This window comes from Felis catus, chromosome D3 (genome assembly GCF_018350175.1).
Source record: "Felis catus isolate Fca126 chromosome D3, F.catus_Fca126_mat1.0, whole genome shotgun sequence".
Lineage (NCBI taxonomy): Eukaryota > Metazoa > Chordata > Mammalia > Carnivora > Felidae > Felis > Felis catus.
The window spans coordinates 1,066,459-1,084,984 of NC_058379.1; the positions used below are offsets into that span (position 1 = coordinate 1,066,459).

General features: G+C 61.2%; 1 protein-coding gene across 14 annotated transcripts in view; it reads right to left on the reverse strand.

Annotated features, from left to right (window-relative positions):
* EP400 (E1A binding protein p400) overlaps window positions 1-18,526 on the reverse strand; it is a 98,783-nt gene that overhangs the window by 37,306 nt on the left and 42,951 nt on the right. For 13 of the 14 annotated variants that reach the window (XM_045041966.1, XM_045041968.1, XM_045041974.1 and 10 more), the window contains 12 exons: window positions 17,616-17,752; window positions 16,601-16,770; window positions 16,142-16,316; window positions 15,905-16,041; window positions 13,659-13,845; window positions 12,009-12,175; window positions 10,478-10,647; window positions 9,506-9,715; window positions 7,527-7,691; window positions 5,655-5,810; window positions 4,115-4,209; window positions 3,385-3,656 (listed from right to left, as the gene is read on the reverse strand). In XM_045041966.1, the coding sequence (XP_044897901.1) occupies window positions 3,385-3,656; window positions 4,115-4,209; window positions 5,655-5,810; window positions 7,527-7,691; window positions 9,506-9,715; window positions 10,478-10,647; window positions 12,009-12,175; window positions 13,659-13,845; window positions 15,905-16,041; window positions 16,142-16,316; window positions 16,601-16,770; window positions 17,616-17,752 (2,041 nt within the window). The remainder of the gene's footprint in view (window positions 1-3,384; window positions 3,657-4,114; window positions 4,210-5,654; window positions 5,811-7,526; window positions 7,692-9,505; window positions 9,716-10,477; window positions 10,648-12,008; window positions 12,176-13,658; window positions 13,846-15,904; window positions 16,042-16,141; window positions 16,317-16,600; window positions 16,771-17,615; window positions 17,753-18,526) is intronic. The other variant, XM_045041975.1, reaches the window with a different exon arrangement.

Below are 18,526 nucleotides of genomic sequence, written 5' to 3' on the forward strand. Positions count from 1 at the left end.
CCATGGGGGTGACATGGCTGCTGGCGCACACCACCCGTCACAGCAACCATGGGAGTGGGTCCCTCCAGTGCCGGCCAATGAGGGCCCCCAGGACGGAAACAAGCAGTGCAGGGCACCCCGAGGTCGCAGGAGCAGGAACACGGACGGCCCGTTCTCTATGAAGTGCACGTGTCCATCTGGGGATGCAGGTGCCATGTCTCCTGGATGGCTGGGGGAGGGGATGGGACCCCCAGAGCCCGTAGAGCCACCGTGCCACCAGGAGGGAAGCCAGACGCAGCAGGAAGAGGGCCCTGCAGAGAGCAGCCATGTGCCACCCCTCCGGCTTCCGGAGGCCACCCGCGCCGGGAGGGCAGCTCCAGATGAATGTCCCGGACTTGCCACCAAGTGTGTGTAAACAAAAATGCCATCCATCAACAAAACCCTGATGGACAAAATCAAAGAGCTAAAACAACGGAAAGCAATTCCATGTTCATCGGTCGGAAGAGCCCACAGGACTAGCACGTCTGCTCCTGACCTAAAGGCTCAGCGCGATCCCAAAGCAAACCTCAGCCAGCCAGTCTACAGACAGCCTGCACCGTGGGCCCCAGGTCAGCGTGGGCACGCAGCGACCAGAAGAGCCCGCACGACACCAAACAAGAACAAAGCTGGAGGAGGGACGCCTCCCAACACCAAGTCTCACTGCAAAGCCACAGGGATGGAGAGGATGCAACCACAGTGCTGAAGACAGGACGGAACCTCCAGAGAGGCCAGCACAGTCCCCTGAGCACTCCCAATGGAGCAAAGACCTTCTCGCGACAAAGGTGCTGGAACAAGCAACAGCCGTGTGCAAACACACGCATCGCACACCCCGTGTTTCCCAACGGGACTCACGGTCACCCCCGTTCTCACAAACAAAAACCCCAAAGCAACAACCCACGTACGCTTGATCAAGCCTCTGGATCGAGCAATTTACAGACGAGACAGAGAACAAAGTAACACGTCCAGTTACACCTCGAGGAACCATCGCCAAATACAGACTGTGTGAAGCCCTACAGGGCAAACCCCCAGGTCTCCTCAACCAACAGTCCACGGCGGGGGGGAAAAAGAAGAGGAAGTGGCAGAACCCGATCAGAAGACACACGACAGGGGCACCTGGGTGGCTCATTCAGTTGAGTGTCCGACTTTGGCCCAGGTCACGATCTCGCAGTTTGTGAGTTTGAGCCCGCGTCGGGCTCTGTGCTGACAGCTTGGAGCCTGGAGCCTTCTTAGGATTCTGTGTCTCCCTCTCCCTCTGCCTCTCCCCGACTCATGCTCTGTCTCTGTCTCTCAAAAATGAATAAACGTTAAACAAAAAATAATTTAAAAAAATTTAAAAAAAAAAAAGGAAGACACACGAGAGAGAGAGAGTTGTTGACCTCTGAGCACCTCCCTGCCAAGATTCGGACTTGAACTACACAGACAGGACTTAGGAGACAACCAAAAATGAGAAGGCTCAATACGCACTTAATAACATCAGGAACGGCTCCTTTTTTAGCTGTGATCAGGCGACCGTGTTGCTTTCAGAGCGCGACAAAATCATGTTTGTCTGGAACCTGTCTTGGGACGGCCTTGCTCCGGGGCAGCAGACGGGTGACTCGAGACTGGGCAGACGCTGACAGCTGCCGAGGACAGGCTCTGGGAGCACGGGGCTCGCTGCGTTTTTTTTTTTTTTTTTTTCAACGTTTATTTATTTTTGGGACAGAGAGAGACAGAGCATGAACGGGGGAGGGGCAGAGAGAGAGGAAGACACAGAATGGGAAACAGGCTCCAGGCTCTGAGCCATCAGCCCAGAGCCCGACGCGGGGCTCGAACTCATGGACCGCGAGATCGTGACCTGGCTGAAGTCGGACGCTTAACCGACTGCGCCACCCAGGCGCCCCAACTCGCTGCGTTCTTTAGCTCGCGTGCATCTTAAGACTTTCCACAACACAGGACTGCAGGTGTGCAGGTTGGGGAAGACTGAATCTAGACACAGACCCAGTCCCTTCACTGGCACTTGCTCAGCTCCGACTGTAGATGTAAACAGGAGACGCAGACAGGGACACCCCTGCAGAACGACGCAGGGGGAGCCCGGGTGACCGGGGCTGGCCAGGACTTTGTAGGTCCAACCCCAAAGGCATGACCACGAGAGGAGACACAGCTGGGCTCCGCTAAAACCAAACAGTCTGCCCTGCGAAAGCCAGCGTCACGAGGAGACGAGCCGTAGACAAGATGTCCATGAGAGACACGGCTGATGAAGGACTGCGGTCCTAACACACACACAACTCTTAAAACACAACGAGAAGATGAGCAACCCGTTTACCAGATGAGCCAAAGACCTCAACGGACACCTCTCCACAGAACGCGGCAAAAAGCCACGAAGAGAGGCTCCGTGTCGCACGTCCTCAGGGAAGCGCAGATTACGGCCCCTGTGAGACGCCACCGCACGCCCATCAGAGCGACCCGAGCCCACTACGCCGGCCACGGAAGTGTGACGAGGACGGGGGCAGCAGGGCGGTCGCTCACCGCTGCTGGATGCAGGGCGGGGCAGCCAAGGGGCCGGCGGGCTCTGAGGGGAGGGGCGGACAGGCAGAGCACAGGGGGTTTCAGGCCAGTGAGACCGCACGGCCCACCCGAGCCAGGCTGCTGGAGGTCACCGCGTCCCCGCTGGAAACACGCGGTGACCATGAGGCCTGCGCCCGGCCCCACAGACAGAGCGGGAGGGAGAGAAGACTCGCGCCCGGGTGGGACCGGACACGCACTCAAAGCAGGGGATGCAGCGCAAATGGGCCAAGCCCCCCTGCTGGCTGCGGAGGAAGCGGAGATGGGGCGGAGGAAGCAGAGTTGCGGGCTGGGGCCAGGGGGCCGAGCACACAGCATCTGGGTGATTCTGTTCTATAGCTCTTTTCTGAGTTTCAATCTCAAACACACACTTCCTGTCAAGCAACATTACATTTTCCACATGGCTTTTGAGTTAAATGTTATGTAAGGGAGCACAGCAGAGAAAACTCCTCACTGCCACAGTGGACAGTCCCCCCATGGCCAGGCTGTGGTCGGTGCTGTGGCTCTGCACCCAGGCCAGCCCACGTCGACCCGGACGCTGCCCTGGGGACAGGCCTGGAACCCAAGGGAGAAGAGAGCACCCCGAGGACACACACCTTCCCGTAAGGTGAAGAGACAGACTGATGCCGGAGCCAGAGACCCCGGAAATGATTTCTCAACAGACTTTCCGAGGGACAGTTCGTGGAGAAACCAACAGCCATGAAGTGGGGAGGCGGGGGGGGGGGGGGGGGGGGATGGGGGGAGGGGGCAGACACGCTCCGCTGGGGGCACTTGGGAAGCCCGTCTCGGGGAGCAGACTGCAAACATACACAGAGGTCACCCCACCTGTCGATGACGTCCTGCAGGCAGGCTTGCCGTTGGGTCAGTGTCAAAACCAGGTCCCTCTGACCGCTTGAGGGTAAGGAGTGACCGCCGGCCGGCCCGACCCCTTTCTGGTGACCGCTGTCAGAAGCCCTGAGCCAAGGTGCCTGTTCTCCGCCGACCACAGAACAAACCCGCAACAGATCTCTGCCGTAGACGGGAGCTCGAGAGCAGCGTCGCTCGTTGACCAAGTAGATCTGGTCCAGTCGCTCCTTCAGAAGTCTGGTCTTCTCCTCCTTTATGGGAAACAGGGCGAAAACGGCCACTGAAGAGCAGCAAGCCCGGTGCCTGGTCTCACCAAGCCCTGCGGCGTCCCTCCCGCACGCCAGTCCTCGGAGACGCCCACGGCCCATCCTGCGGCAAAAAGCAACAGCAAGGAGGCAGAACCGATGGGTGCACTGCTCCTCCAAAGTGGTGAGCATTTCTGACGCCCAGAAGACGGACAGAGGAGCAGGAAAAACGTGAAATGTGATTTCTGGAATCACAAGACCCAGTTTCATCTGTTACGAAACGTATTTATAAAATCAAGTTCTGAAATTGAGAGACGATGTGCTTTCGAAGGCACGTATACCGATGACACTGTTAAAAACCATGCCTCCCCACCACCCCCCAAGTAGCTTCTGAGAAACGACTTCCGCGCGAAAAGGGGCCCGCGGGCAGCCACGTAGCACGGGCGCCAGCCGCCCCGCCGTACCTGGGCCGGCCCTCCGACGGGGGAGGCCGCTTTTGAGGCCATGCCAGGTTCTCCTGTGGCCAGGGGGTTGACTGCCACTCGCCCAGGCGCACCAACTGCAAAGCAAGAGGGACGGGTCGGAAAACAGAGCTCCCGGTGGCTCTGCGGACCCCCTCCCCCAGCAGCTCGCTCTATGCAGTGTGTCACATCCTCTGGGGCCGTCAGCAAAGCCCCCACTCTCTGGTCCCCGTCTGAGCTGAACGGCATGGTGTGGAGAGCCCCCAGGGTGTCCAGAGGCGGCACCCACACTGGAGACCCATGGTCATCCTCACTGTGACGATGCACGCGTCCCCTGGGACTCTGTTCACCTGCATGCCCCCCGGCAGGGAGCCAGCACCACCCTGTCTCTCCAAACTGAGGCTGGATGGATCTGCGCCCCACCAGCCCACCCCCGTCAGCCAGGCCACGCGGCACATCCCGACAGGGACTTTGCACGGGGGGCACTGAAGACTGACAGAGACCTGGGATAAGACAGCCACCTTGGGGCGCCTGGGTGGCTCAGTCGGTTAAATGTCTGACTTTGGCTCGGGTCATGACCTCACGGTTCTCGGGTTCGAGCCCCACATTGGGCTCTGTGCTGACAGCTCGGAGCCTGGAACCTGCTTTGGATTCTGTGCCTCCCTCTCTCTCTGCCCCTCCCCCCCTACTTATGCTGTTTCCCTCTCTCTCAAATAAAACCTTAAAAAATAACTAAAAAAAAAAAAAAACAAAAAAAAAAAAACAAAAAAAACACCACTTCAGGGGACAGGGCAGGGGCAGGCACTGGGCACAAGAGTGTGGCGGGGGCGACTGCCCTGTGGGGACAGGGGACAGGAGCGAGTTCTAGGAAGGCGAGGGAGGCCTGGGAAACAGCACCAGCCATAGGTGGGGACACCTGCCACGGTGGGGATGCGCAAATGCCACCAGCCCCGCGGTCTCCTCCAGACCCCACTACGGGGCCTGACAGGGAGCAGGGACAGAGGCCCCACCCAGTCTCGGCACAGACAACACAGAGACCGGGGCTGAGCAGGGGACAAGGGCCATGGGTTGGGAGGGGTCCCTGCTGGACTGCCTGCTCGGCTGCCTCAGACCACAGGAAGATGAGTATGTCCAGGACAGCAGGACCCTGGGGGGAAGCAGGCCAAGGACAGTCCAGGCAGAGAAGGTCCTGAATCCTGGTCCATCACCGGTCCCAGGGGAAATTCAAGCATGTTCACTAAATGTACTTGTGACGTTGACAGGCAAAATTTCTCATGATTCCAAGCCTCTCGTTAGAACAGAAGGAAAAAATCTGAGGTTGAGTGGAGACTGGTCATACTCCACAGACAGCTGTGCAGGGAAAGAGCAGGAAAACAACCCAGGCTGCTGGCGGCCTGTCTTTGGAAACCGGAGACGCTCACCAGCGGACTCGGGCTCGGAGGCGCCACAGGCGGAAACCACAGACACCTTCCGGTTACCTTCCAAGCACAGTCGCACAGAAAGAAGCTCCGGAAGCCAAGTCTTCCCGCTCCGAGCACCCTACCTGGCGGTGTCACTTGTGCAGGGCCTGGGCCGCCCGCCGGGGGCTTGCTTCCCAGGGCGTTGAGGGCGCCCGCCTGAGACATGGTCTGCATCACCACGGGGCCTGGAGGCCGCAGGTAGGACTGGCCGGGGGCGGATACGATCTGGAGGACGCTGCCTGCAATCAATCACACGGACGGCAGGAGGCGTCAGCCGCAGGCCGTGCATGCCTCTCCCTCCCGGCCACGCTCACTTCCAAACACGGGGGAACAAATGAAGCAAAACACTGAATCCAAAATCAGATTTACTCCCAACAAGGCAACGCAGAGTTTAGTTACTAGAGAAACAACGAGAACATCTCATTTACGACGAACGAACACCAGATGGAGCAAAGTCGCTTTTGCTCAAAGTCAAGAAAATGCTCCTCTCATCTATGCAGCTCCTGACTTGCAGCGGCGCAACAGGTGTCCACGAAGGTGTGTCCCACCAGCCTGAGGACCCACACGACTCACGGGGCGAGCCCCAGCCCCCGGATCCCACGCTGGTGCTTGCCAGTCCGGAAAGCGCGATGGAGAAACCGCTAGAAACGGTTTCTGGCCCAAATGCCGCGGCTCTCCTCACTGGTTAAGGGGCTTGCCGCACCCGGCCTTTTGTGTGACTCTTTCTGACGTCTTTTACTCTGGAGGCGCGGCCCCACGTCATGCTCCAACAGGCTGGAGGCATTGCCAGATAGCCTTGCCCTTCTGGCCGGAAAACCGAAGGAAGAGCGAATGAAGCCCAATCAAGAGGCGTCTTTGCTGCAGGCTTCCTGGGGCTCCACTCTGCCAACCCGCGCCTGACCATCCAGCGCCCATACGGAGCGCCCCAACCCTGGCTGACAAGGGTCACCTCGTCCCAGGAGGCCGCTGCAGGGGCCAACTGTGGCCGGGACCCACAGGCAAGGGGGACTCAGACTCTGAGCTGCTGCCACGTGGTCATTTCGGGCTAATCCTCGCATGCCCCTCAGACTACACCCCCCGTCCTCTGCACGGAGAAGTTACCATAGGAACACGTCCATTCAGACAAGGGCCTGGGGGGCTTTGGTCTGGGAGTCAATACCATAAAACCTGTATATGAAAGAAGGTAACTTCTACGTAAATTGCTAGTTCTTTGGTGGCATCAGGACGATTTATTTCATGCCAAAATTAGAAAGTAACAGATATTTTCATTTTGATTTTTTTAAATTTTTTTTTTTTCAGCGTTTATTTTATTTTGGGGACAGAGAGAGACAGAGCATGAACGGGGGAGGGGCAGAGAGAGAGGGAGACACAGAATCAGAAACAAGCTCCAGGCTCTGAGCCATCAGCCCAGAGGCCAACGCGGGGCTCGAACTCACGGACCGCGAGATCGTGACCTGGCTGAAGTCGGACGCTTAACCGACTGCGCCACCCAGGTGCCCCCCATTTTGATTTTTAAAATAGGGACTATTGGGGCGCCTGGCTGGCTCAGTCAGTAGCGCATGCGACTCTTGATCTCAGGGTCGTGAGTTCAAGGCCCACGTTGGGCGTAGAACTTACTTAAAAAATGGTAATATAAGTGTAAAAAAAAAAAAAAAAAAAAGCAAAAGGGAACATTTCCAAAGAGCGTATTTTATCAAAAAAAACAATGACAAAAACAAATCCCTCCTCCAAAAAAAAACCCAGATCAGCGACAGAGCATGCCTCAACTCCAGGCAAGCACGTGCTTTGGTGTTACCCGGCCAGTGCCCTGAACACCCCACAACGGAGGACTCACGAAGGCCGTCTACAGTGTCGGACGCGAGCTCCTCCGAGTCCCAGCGGCAGTCGGGGACGGGAGGGGGGGCCCGGGCTGACAGGAGAGCTGTCTGCGGTCACCACGGGCAGCTGGCCCTTACCTTGCAGCTGCAGGGGCTGGCCGGCCGTGAGCTGCCGCAGCTGGCTATGCGACAAGGTGAACTTGTTCCCTTGGAACTGCAGCGTCACGGGGGTCTCTGGCTGGGCAACTCGGCTCTGCGGTCCCGCCAGGGACGCCAGCTGCGCTATTTTGACCACCTCCCCACCTGCGGAAATGCAGAGGAAAAGGGGATTAAAGCCTCTGGGAAACTTGCAACGCTTCCACTGACGACCGCTTGTGGTCTAGAACCACCGTCTGTGGTTCACTGAAGTGTCACAGAAATGTCTCTTATGTATTGCTTTCTAACGCTTTCGGAAAATATTTTTATAGAAAACAGAAGTTAAAATTAACGTTGGATCTTGATGGTTAACTTAATTATAACTGGTAGAGATTTTAAATTATCAGATATTAATATAATAACGAAACTACTGAGAAATATTTTACTTTTCTCCGTAACCAACCAAAGAGCAGCAAACGTCAAATATGGCAGAAATCTACTCGTAATACGCTTTGAAACTCTAACATCAACCTCTTCAGAGAACTTTCAAAACGTGAAGAAGGATGTGTCTGATTCAGTCCACAGCGGCACACGACTGCACCCCTGCAAGCGTAAGAGAGCTGGTAACTAGCTTCCGGGACACCCACAACGTTTGCACGACTGGGGAATGCATCTGAGGACATACATACGTCACACAAATGTAGCGTTAAGTATAAAGCTTCACGCTCACTGGAACTAGACTGTAGGATTCGATCCAGAACGTTGACTGAAAAATGCCAGACTCGACACTGCTTAGAACACGGGCTCTGAAAACGTAACTCGGACAGAGTCCTGTGCACCCAACTCAGGGAGGTGCTGCCCTCGGGCTGTGAACGGGCACGGGGCGCACGGGGCTCCGACCCCCAGTGGTCGATGATGGACACTAACCGCTGCCCCCAAGGAAGCCCACGGCAGAACGATTAGCGACACCGTACAGAGAACAGTTAGCGGAAGAGGAGGAGAACGTCCTGCCCCCGGAAAGCAGCGAAGAGGAGGGACAGGAGGAGGCGCGGAGAAGTGTGTGTGGACAGGACGCCCGGCCCTGCTCCATGCAAAGAGGAGGGCGGCGGGGGACTCTGCCCGAGCTCAGCTCCTGTGGCACGGCCCCCCGCACGCCTGGCCCCGACAGACAGAAATGTCCCTCCCTCAGGCAGCTCGCCAAGACAGCCGCTCTATGTGCTGGCAGTGGAACGAGGCCTCGTCACGAGGGACTAGCTGAACTGGGGGGTCTCCTCACGACGTGCCCTCGCCCAGTTTCCCAGAGAGATCTCGACACTGGCTGCACCCACACACCAAGTGCTCATGGGGCGTGTGAGAAACGATGATGCCTACGACTGTCTCAGTTAGGACGCGTCCCACAGCACAATGAGCAGGGACACGTGCAAGATTTGGAAATGGGTTAACGACACCTATCACGATAAACCGTTCTAAGGAAATTAAGTAACACTGTGACATTTCCATCACCAAATCATTACAAGATGCCTCAGCTGAGCAGTAACTCACGCCAGGCTTCAAGGTGACACTAAGCGAGAGTAAAAACCAGGCTGGTTTTCGGCAACCGCCACCAGTGCCCTCCGTGCTGTCGCTCTGGTGCCACCCGCTTCACGGGCTGAGCCCTGCGGCCGAGGGAGCGAGCCCCCGGCCGGTGCGGAGCAGGAGCGGGGCCACCGGCACAGCAGCAGAGCACGCGCAGGACGGAAGCAGAGCCGACACCCGGTGGGGGGCGGGGGTGGGGGGGCGGGGGGAAGGGGGGCAGGGGGGTCGGGCAAAAGGATGGGGGAGGCCCGGGCCCTGGACGCGGGCCCCGCACACTCAGGGCCAGAAACGACAGCGTGGCGAGAAAGGCAGCACCCGGGCACGGGGTCAGGGAGACAGAGGGGACGGCAAGGCTCCTGACACACGCTGACCGGACGCCGCGGGACGGGAGGGGCGAGGCCACTTACTGGGCAGGCGCGCCTGGGCCTGTGAGGTGAGCACCAGCCCCGGAGGCAGCGCGCTCTGCCCGGCTGGGTGCGGGGGGGCCTGGGGCGGGGGCGGGGGCGGGGCCCGCGGTTTCGCAGGATGGGCCGCGCTAGGTGCTGCGCTGGAGGTCGAGGCGGGCGGTCTCGGCGCGCCGGCGGAGGCCTGGGAGGTCTGAAACGGGGCTGCCGCCACTGCAATCGATAAGGTTGGTTTGTGCAAAGCCGTTAGAGGTTCTTCACGAAACGCAGTGTTTTCAAACCCGAGTCTCGAAGGAGCAAAGCAAACATCTACCGTCTCTGGAGGGAGAAACCCTCCCTGCAGAGAGGGTGGGGTGCGGCCTACGGGGTGAGAGAACCCTAACTTTGTGTCCGCTGTGCGCTGGTTGCCGAGGTCTGCTGCCACAGGACACGGGGTGCCAGGGGTCGGCTGGTCCCACAGGAGCCCACCCCCCCCACCCCAGCACGAGTGCAGCCGTGAGCCCTGGCCGGACACTGAGGACCCAGTGACTACAGCTGCAACACCGACAGTCGCCTCCTGCCAGCCGACCCGCCCCTTCTTTACGGCGACAGTCGGGCCACGGAAGCGACCCCGAGCACGAGCGGCCTTCTTGAGGTGTCACACACAACCCTGGACCCACGCTTCCCCGCATGGCTGAGAGCCTTCTCCAGGGCACATCCGCGTCAGCACGCCCACAGTGACTTGACTGACACCGCGATGTCTTGTTCGGGGTTGCGGGGGGGGGGGGGTGTTGTGGGGGAGAAACTCCAGTTTCAACAAACCAAAAAGCCTGAAAGTCACGAGCGAGCTACGCGAGGTCCTCCGCAGAGCGGAAGGAGGCGGCCCGTTCCCGTCCAGAGCCACAGCCGCCCATGCAGAGGGGCAGGGGAAGCCGAGGAAGCACATCCACAGAGAGCCGCGGTCTCACCGAGGGCACATGAGCACACGAGGCCTACCTTTCGCATCCGGATTTGCAGAGAACGTAGCAATCGGTGGCCGTCCTCGCACGTGGCCCTGCGGAGCGGCGGTGGCCGCGGCAGAAGCCGCCGTCCTGGGCGGGTGCACGCTGGGGAAAGCCACGGTGCGACCCTCGGGCTTCTGGCCGTACTGCACTGGCTGAAACAACCTGGCGAGAAGGCGTGTGTGCCGCTGAGACACGGAGGGCCCGCGCCCCACCCCCCTGCCCCACCCCGAGATGGCGAGGGTCCACTCCCGGTGCGGCTGGAACGAGCAGTTCAGCACAGGGGCGGGGAGGCGTCGACCACCCTCAGGACACAAAGTGGCACCGTCTACCCTGAGGCTGGGGGACACGGTGAACGTGTGCATCTAACGTTCAAAAGCCTCAACGCTACTGCTTGCAGTGTGAGCGGAGCAGGGGCTCGGGGGAGCCACCTCCAACAGTCAAGTGACAAGGCAGCACAGGTCACAGTGGAAGCAGCAAGGGCACCTGGGAGGCGATGGGGATGAAACCACAACAGGGGACCTCTCCCACAGCCACCACACGCGATGTGTTCTTTACGTCCCTTTTACCTGGAAAACCGTAACAACGCAAATCCTAGACGCTTACGCCCCTGTACAATGTAAGAGCTGGAGGCAGCCAACAGAAAGCCACGAAACGAAGCCGGGCTGGCCCCCGAGGACAGCAGCTCTGCTGGCCCATCGTGTATTTAAGGGAGGGGGGCGGAGGGGGACGGAGGGGGCGGAGCGGGGCAGAGGGGGGCGGGCTCCGGGTGCCCTGGGAGGCACGTGCACCACGGGCAACGAGAACAGGTGCCGTTTTGCAGAACTGGTCCCTTTCTCACTAAGCTCCCTATTTTCTCGCTTCTTTCTCATCTGCCACCCGAGTAGGAGATTTCGCGGATTTCCAACTTGCTACATTTAGCGCATCTTAAACCACTTGCTTCCACTTCATCTAATGTGTCCTGCCCCTCCCAGCCACACGGCACCTGCAAAATCGACTCAGATGTTCTTCAGGGGTCCTTGTGCCATGGCCAGGGGCGGAGCCCTCTGCCCACCCCCACGTCCCCCCCCGACCACACACTGCCCACGGTGCACCCACTGTCCCAAACAGCGGCCACCACAGCACGCGCTGGGCAGATCCAGCCTGACCTCCCGTCCCGACCTCTCCACACAGTCCCCTCCCACGTCCCAATGCTGCTGAACCGCCACCAGGTTGTTCTTAGGAGAGCAAAGGGCCACACCGCCCTGCCCTGCCCTGCCCAGGGGTACGGACTGCCCACGCATGCCACGTGCACAAGCTGCCCCCACAGACACTAAGGATGCCAAGGCCAGCTTCCAGAAGCAGGCGACCCAGTGAGAGGATCCTCATCCCGTGGCTGTTTCATCCCCAGCCACCTTCGGGTCCTCGTGTGGCCCCACAGCAGGCATCCTGAGGGGCGGGGACATCACCGACCCAATGGCTGGTCGGGGGCCGGCCCGGACCCAAGCGAGGGCTTCGGTGAGGAGGCAGCACTTCATGCCACACACCTGCTGGGCTTCAGTCTGAGAGCCGCCGGCCTGCCCGACGGGAGCGGCGCGGCGAACAGCTCCTCCATGAGTTTCCGCGTCACCTTCTTCTTACACAGCAGTTCCGCTTCGTGGCGGGTCATTTTATTCTCCAGACCGATAAGATCAAATACAGAGAGATCCGCTTCCTAGAAAAAAAACAGTTTTGCTCCACGAGGCAGGAGAAAGATGGGAACCCAAGCACATCCCAAACAGGATTGCCAGGCCCAGGCGGCCACGCTCCCCGGGAGGCTCCCTGAAGCCACTCTGAGGCTCAGGCGGGCCACCGGACCCCAGCGTGCCTCAGTTTCCCTGCCGTTAAGACCATCTCAAGTGCCAGTGGGAATGGAGAAGACAGTGCTGAGGAACAGAACGGACTCAGCAGAGGAGAGAGAGAGACCAGACAGCGTGAGTGCCAGCCCTCATCGAGAAGGGGAGCCTTCAGGCAGAGAACCATGCGCACCGGGGAAGCGGAGGCGGGTGCGTGCCACACCGCTCGGTCTGGAGCCCTGGAGACACGCGTTGCACAGGCGGGAGCACGGCCTCAGTCTCCAGCTGGGGGCAGACCCCCTCACCTGTGCTCTAACGAGGAAACACGGCCTCGTGCCCATCGCGACGTCGACAAGGGGAATGGACAGCAGGTGCCGGAGAGCCCCCCGCACCCTCAAACACACGGGGGGATGTGCAAACAGCCTGGCCGCTCCTCAAAAGGTTAACGCGGAGGAGCCACATGGCCCCACAACCGCACACCTAGACGCGTGCCCGAGAAACACAAAAGCTGCGTCCACACAAAGCTGCTCCTTGAGCATCCACAGTAACACGACTCACGGCGGGCAAACCGTGGAGGTAAGCTAAGTGTCCCTTAACGGACGACCAGGTGAGCAGCCCGCGCTCCACCTGCAGAGGGAATACGATTCAGCCTCTAGCAGGAAGGAAATTCTGACGTGCGCCACAAGACGGATGAACTCTGAAATCGGTACGCTCGGCGAAGTGAGCCAGACACAAAAGATGGAAGCAGACCGGGTACTGGCGTCTTGCTCACTGCTGTTCAGTGATTAGAAAACTGCTTGGCCCCTAGCAGGCCTCAGTGCTCACCGAACAAGAGAGAGAAAACGGTAAAATGTGACCTACACCCAGCTCTTGGGACGCCAGGCACAGCGTCAGGTTCTTCCCGTGGATCCCACACACACAGCGCACACAGGAAGGGCATGGTTACGCCCCTCCCCGCCCCCCACCAAGGGGGACTCAGCCCAAAGCCCCCCAGCCAGCGCGTGGGGTGGGGGGCACACGGAGAACGCCAGGTTCCCGCAAACACACACATGCGGGCACAGGACCCACCTGAGGCGTGAGACGGCACGTGACGGGCGCTCGCCTAGGAGACGCCAGCGTGCATCCCCAACGGGCACCCGTAGTGGTGCCCTGAGCTCCCCGCAAACGGCCCCTCCTGGGCGCTGGGAGCCCCTCCTCTGCAGCTGTCGAGCCGCGGGCTCGTCCCTCCCGGGCCGACCCAGGGCGCAGACCGTGCGTCAGGGGAAGGCGAGTCCCCAGCACGCGCCGAGCGCGCCGAAAGCAACCTCCCAGCCCCGGTGCCGCGCACAGGGCGCCTGCTGCGGGTGTCAAGCGGACACAGACCTTCCGGGAGTCTCCGTCGAGTGCCTGGAGAACGAGGGAGGCAGAGCGGTACCGCAGGGGCCCCGCCGTGTAGGACGACTCCGGGAGCCGCGGCTCCACCAGCCCCGGGTGGTTGCAGATACGCTGCAGCCTCAGCAGGATGCTCAGCACGTCCACGAAGTGCCCGCTCTTCAGCGCCTCCTGTGTCCTGCTCTCAGGGAGAAACACCAGCACGGGCATTAGTGTGGGCGCCGTGGACACTGCTGACCGCAGGAGCACAGCCGGCGCGTCCTCGCCAGGTCTGGGCGAGCAGTCCCCCCGGAACACTCACATCTCACTGTCCTCCAGGCAGTCAGGACTCTCAGAGCCACTTACTGTTCCCTTGAAACCAGCCGGGAGGCAGAGCACCAGGAGGGAGGGTCAAATGGGCACACAGCTGTCCCAGCCACCCCTCCCAGGGGAGAATGACACTCTAAATGGGCAGCGGTTGACGTGTTTCCGCCCCACAGTCACGAGTGCCATAAAGCAAGGGCAGGCACCAGGGCGAGAGCACCCGACCCGGGGGAGGAAGGGCCCCCCAGGTGGGACAGCAGCCCTGGCCCTGCAGCCATGAAGGCAGACACACAGGCCAACCGCAGGCCAGGCCAGGACCATGCAGGAAACACAGTGGCTGGAGACCCCCAGGGTGAGGAAGAGGGCGCGGTGTCCCCAGGAGGTGTGGGAAGGAGCCGTGGAGACCGAACAGAGGGTGGGCTGGTCCTCAGAGACCCGGGAGCAGAGGCGACAAGACAGAGGGACAAGGAGTGGCAGGGAGGATGCCAGACTTCCAGATGGGCATCGGGGTGATGGGCTACTGCGTCCGAGGACAGGGAAGTCTAGACAAAAGGTGCTCTGGGGACGCCCTCACGAGACCGGGCGCTCAACGATATATCCCTCAAGGGATAACCGAAGTGGCCGCGGGAGAACGTGGCCAGCTGGCGGGCTGTGCTGGAAGTCAGCAGAACCCCACACGAGCCGCTCTCGGCCACAAAGAAACGGGCCCCAGCAAAGCGGCCGGGCAGGGACAGGGACAGGTACATGGTCTGCAAGCCGGGCTCCGGACAGCAGAGTCTGGAGAGGGGGAGGAGAACGTGTAAGGCGCCCCCTGTCTACACGAGGGCCGGTACGAGGGACGTACCTCAGAAGAAAATGCCGAAGCACAAGCGAGGTCCAGGACCCCAGAAATAAAGCCCTGGAGCGGAAGAGGCTCACACGGGCAGATGTGCAGGGCCCCCAGGAAAGAGGGGGAGACGAGGTCTGCCGAGGAGAGGGCGCTCCGGAAGACGGCAAGAACCGAGACCCGGCCTGCCGCCGAGTGACCAGAGCAAAGCTCAGAGCCCGCTCGAGGACCCCAGACCGTCGCGTCAACGTGCAACGAGGCACGTCCGTCATCGGGAGCTAAAGTGGGGTTGGCCACAGGTGTGCTCGACGCCTCCCGTGTGACTGGACAGATTCAGGGAAAAAGAGGTCCACGGACACGAAGAGGAAGAGTCACTTCCCACTGCTCTACGAGGAGCAGGAGCCACGCCACAGCCCAGGTCTGCAGTCGCCATCCTCCCACGTCCGCAGGCAGGACCGGCGCCACCCCCGCCAAGGCGAGCCCAGCACGCCCACGGCCCAGACGTCCTGAGGGCACCATCTGCTGCCGGTGAAGGAACGCCAGGGGAGCCCCACAGAGGAGGACGGGTCTCCCCCCGCGGGCGTGACAGCGCCCTCCACGGACCCCGCTCTCTGTAACCCAAAGTCACACCCGAGAGAGGAACTGCCGGACGCGAAAGAAGGTGGCCGGTCCCCGGGGCACGGCCAGGGCAAGAGGACTCTGCGGCTCCTCCTCTCCCCTGCAGCATCACCGATGCCACCCGTCAGGGACTAAGACCTTGTCCCAGGGCGCAAGAACGCATGCTTACGTTCCGGCCTCGGGTTTTCCAGAACCAGCCCGGGAGAACAAGCTGCACACAGACGCCATCCTGATGACTCTGCCGGCGAGGACGTGGCGCGCACAACGGTCTCACGGGGACACCGTGCCCCGCTGGGCCCCCTGAGCCCCACCGAGACCCGCACGTGCAGCCTCAGGGCGGCACCCCGGTCACCACCTGTCCCCTCGGGCCGTCACAGACCGAGCCGCCCAGTCGGAGCACGCGTGCCTCGCCGGCCTCTGCCGTGAGCCCAGGGAGCAGGGAGGGCACGGGGTGCAGGCCGCACGCCCTCTCGGCCGGGGGCCCGCTCACCCGGGCTGTAGGATCACGTCCTCGTACAGGGCCTTCTGCCGGCTCGACAGCCGGCACTTGAGCACGTGCTCGTACTTCCTCGTCAGCTGCTTCTCCACGTCCCTCTTCGTCCTCCTCAGGATGAAGGGCTGGGTCACCTGGACGAGACACGAGAGTACGTTGCGTCGTCTCCCTCCCATCGTCTCCCTCGCCGCCCCCGCCCCCCCCCCCCCCCCCGCCCCGGCCCGCGGCGCCCACCCGGTGCAGGCGGATGACCACTTTGTGGTAGTAGTCCTGGTTCTCCTCGCTCGGGGCCTTGAGCAGCGGGTGCAGGTAGGGCCTGGAGACGCCGGGGATGAGGAAGTGCACCATGGTCCACAGCTCCAGGAAGGTGTTGTGCGGCGGCGCATCCATTAGGAGCAGGCGCTGCTGGCTGCGAGCACAGGCCACGGCTGAGCCCTCGCCCGGCAGGCCGGCTGTGGGCTCGCCGCCCCCGAGGACGCGAGAGGAAAGGCACAGCGGGGTCACGGAGTCCGGGTAAGTGCGCGCCCCAGGGACGGACCAGACGACACGAGCGCCTCGGGACCCGCGGCCCCACACGCCCATCAGGGCGAAGGGAACCCCCGTGCGGCCGACCGCACCCGCCGGCCTGCTTCGCGTCACCCGTCACCTGCTTCGCGACCAGAACCCTGGGGCGGGAGCGGGGGCGGGTCCCACCTCTTCAGGGTGAACACGGCCTCCCAGTGCCTCTCAGTCATGCCCTTGACGCGCTGCATCTCGTCGATGACCAGGCACCTCCACCGCACCCGCGTGAAGGACGCATAGCCCCTGAAGAAGTGCTTGTAGGGCGCGACGCACACGTTGAAGCTGTTGGGCTCCGTCCACTCCTGCGGCACAAGAACCCGGCCGCGAGCACGCCTCCCCTGTGGGAAGATGGCCCGCACGGCGCCTCCCGTGCCGCCGCCCCATCCCGCCACCCCGCTCCTCCAGACCGCCGGCCGCTACGGCACACGGCACACGGCACACGGCACAGGTCCTCCCGGGCTCTTCCTCTGGGAGCGAACGTACTGCAGACACAACCCGAGAAGCTGCTCTGAGGCGTTAACAACCGGTCCCAGAAGACGGGTCACCACGGAGAACCATGGAGGGAAACCAGCTGTTCCATCATCCGTGGGGACACCGCACGGAAAACGTCACGGGACGTCCGCACGTCTGCACCGCAACTGACTGCGTCACAGGCTTTTCAAAAACGAGCTAACGACCAGCAACGGTACGCGAATACATCCCAGAATACTCACTCTTCTAGTAACTACTACTCAACGTCACGGTCTGACAACGAGACAGTGTGTCACCTTCAGTGAAAGACAGTGCCGTCTAGTACACTTTCACTCAGGATCCGGTGCCAGACGGCACAGGGCAGGTGTCCCGGCAGCTGGCCCGCGTGTCGGCAGAGCCCGGCGAGCGTTTACCACACGCGCATCAGGGCGTGCGCGGCACAAGCTCTCGCTGGGCTTACGCTGCTCAGGGGCGTGCAGGCAGCAGGGAAGGGACGGCCCCCGATTCCGGGCACGAGGGTGCCCGTTCGCCCGGGGGCTTTCCTCACGGGGCATCTGTGCGTTTAGGGGGCTCCAAATCAGGAACTGCCAGAAGGCTCGCCTGACACCTCAAAATCTGCCTTCCGCACAGACGGAGACCCTCCTGTGCGACGTACTCCACGCATCCACCCACCTACCTGTCTCTTTGCTCTCAGCTCTCGGTGGCTGCCCACATACAAGAGGGTTTTGAGCCCGGGACACCAGCGCTTCAGCTCGAGCTCCCACTTGAGGATGCTACAGCCCCTCACGACCACGAGATGAGGGCCCCAATTGCCTACGTGAGAGAGGAGAGACAGAACCTTCGTCTGTAACAGAAAGCCTCACCCTTTTTTTGTAACAGAAAGCAGGCACCCGGCACCGTGCCGAGCACGGAAGCACGGCAGGCATGCGCACGAAGTGCCCGGGCATGACGCACAGGCGTCCCCCCACCGCGCCCCCGCTCAGCCAGTGCCCCTGGACTGGAGAGACTCGACAGGGAGCTGCCGAAGGAGGACCGGGTAGAGTGAGCACGCTGCGGGCGCGGGGCAGAGCTCTCCTGTACGGGGACCCTGCTCAGGACGCGAGAGGCGCGTGCAGACCCGGCCCGGCTGCCGGACCGCCCCAAACCCTCCGCTTCCACTCGGTCCTCCGAATAACGTTTTCAAGTATTAGAATAACATGTACGTGACAAACGCCAACTTCCGTGCTACAAACGAAACATTAACCAGGTCAGAAAGCGGAAACAGAAGCCTCGAGAAAACGGCACGCAGCGCGCATGTGTGCAACCGGTGCTCGCCCCGTGCACAGCGTCCCCTCCGGTTCCGAGAAGATCCGCTCAAGAGGAAGGTGAACAAGAATGGAAACAACCGCTTCGCGAAGAAATCACAGAAGTGGATAAAAGCTTTGCGCCAGGCATGCTCCAGGAGGAGAGAGGCACATCAACCCCGGGTGCCCTTCCCCCACCGCGAGAACCAAGAGTTTTTAAGAGAGCCGCATTCAGAATACAGTTACGCTTCTGGTTTTCCGCAGGCGCCCAGGGCGGGCCTCCCGCACAGCCCAGCGCCCGCAG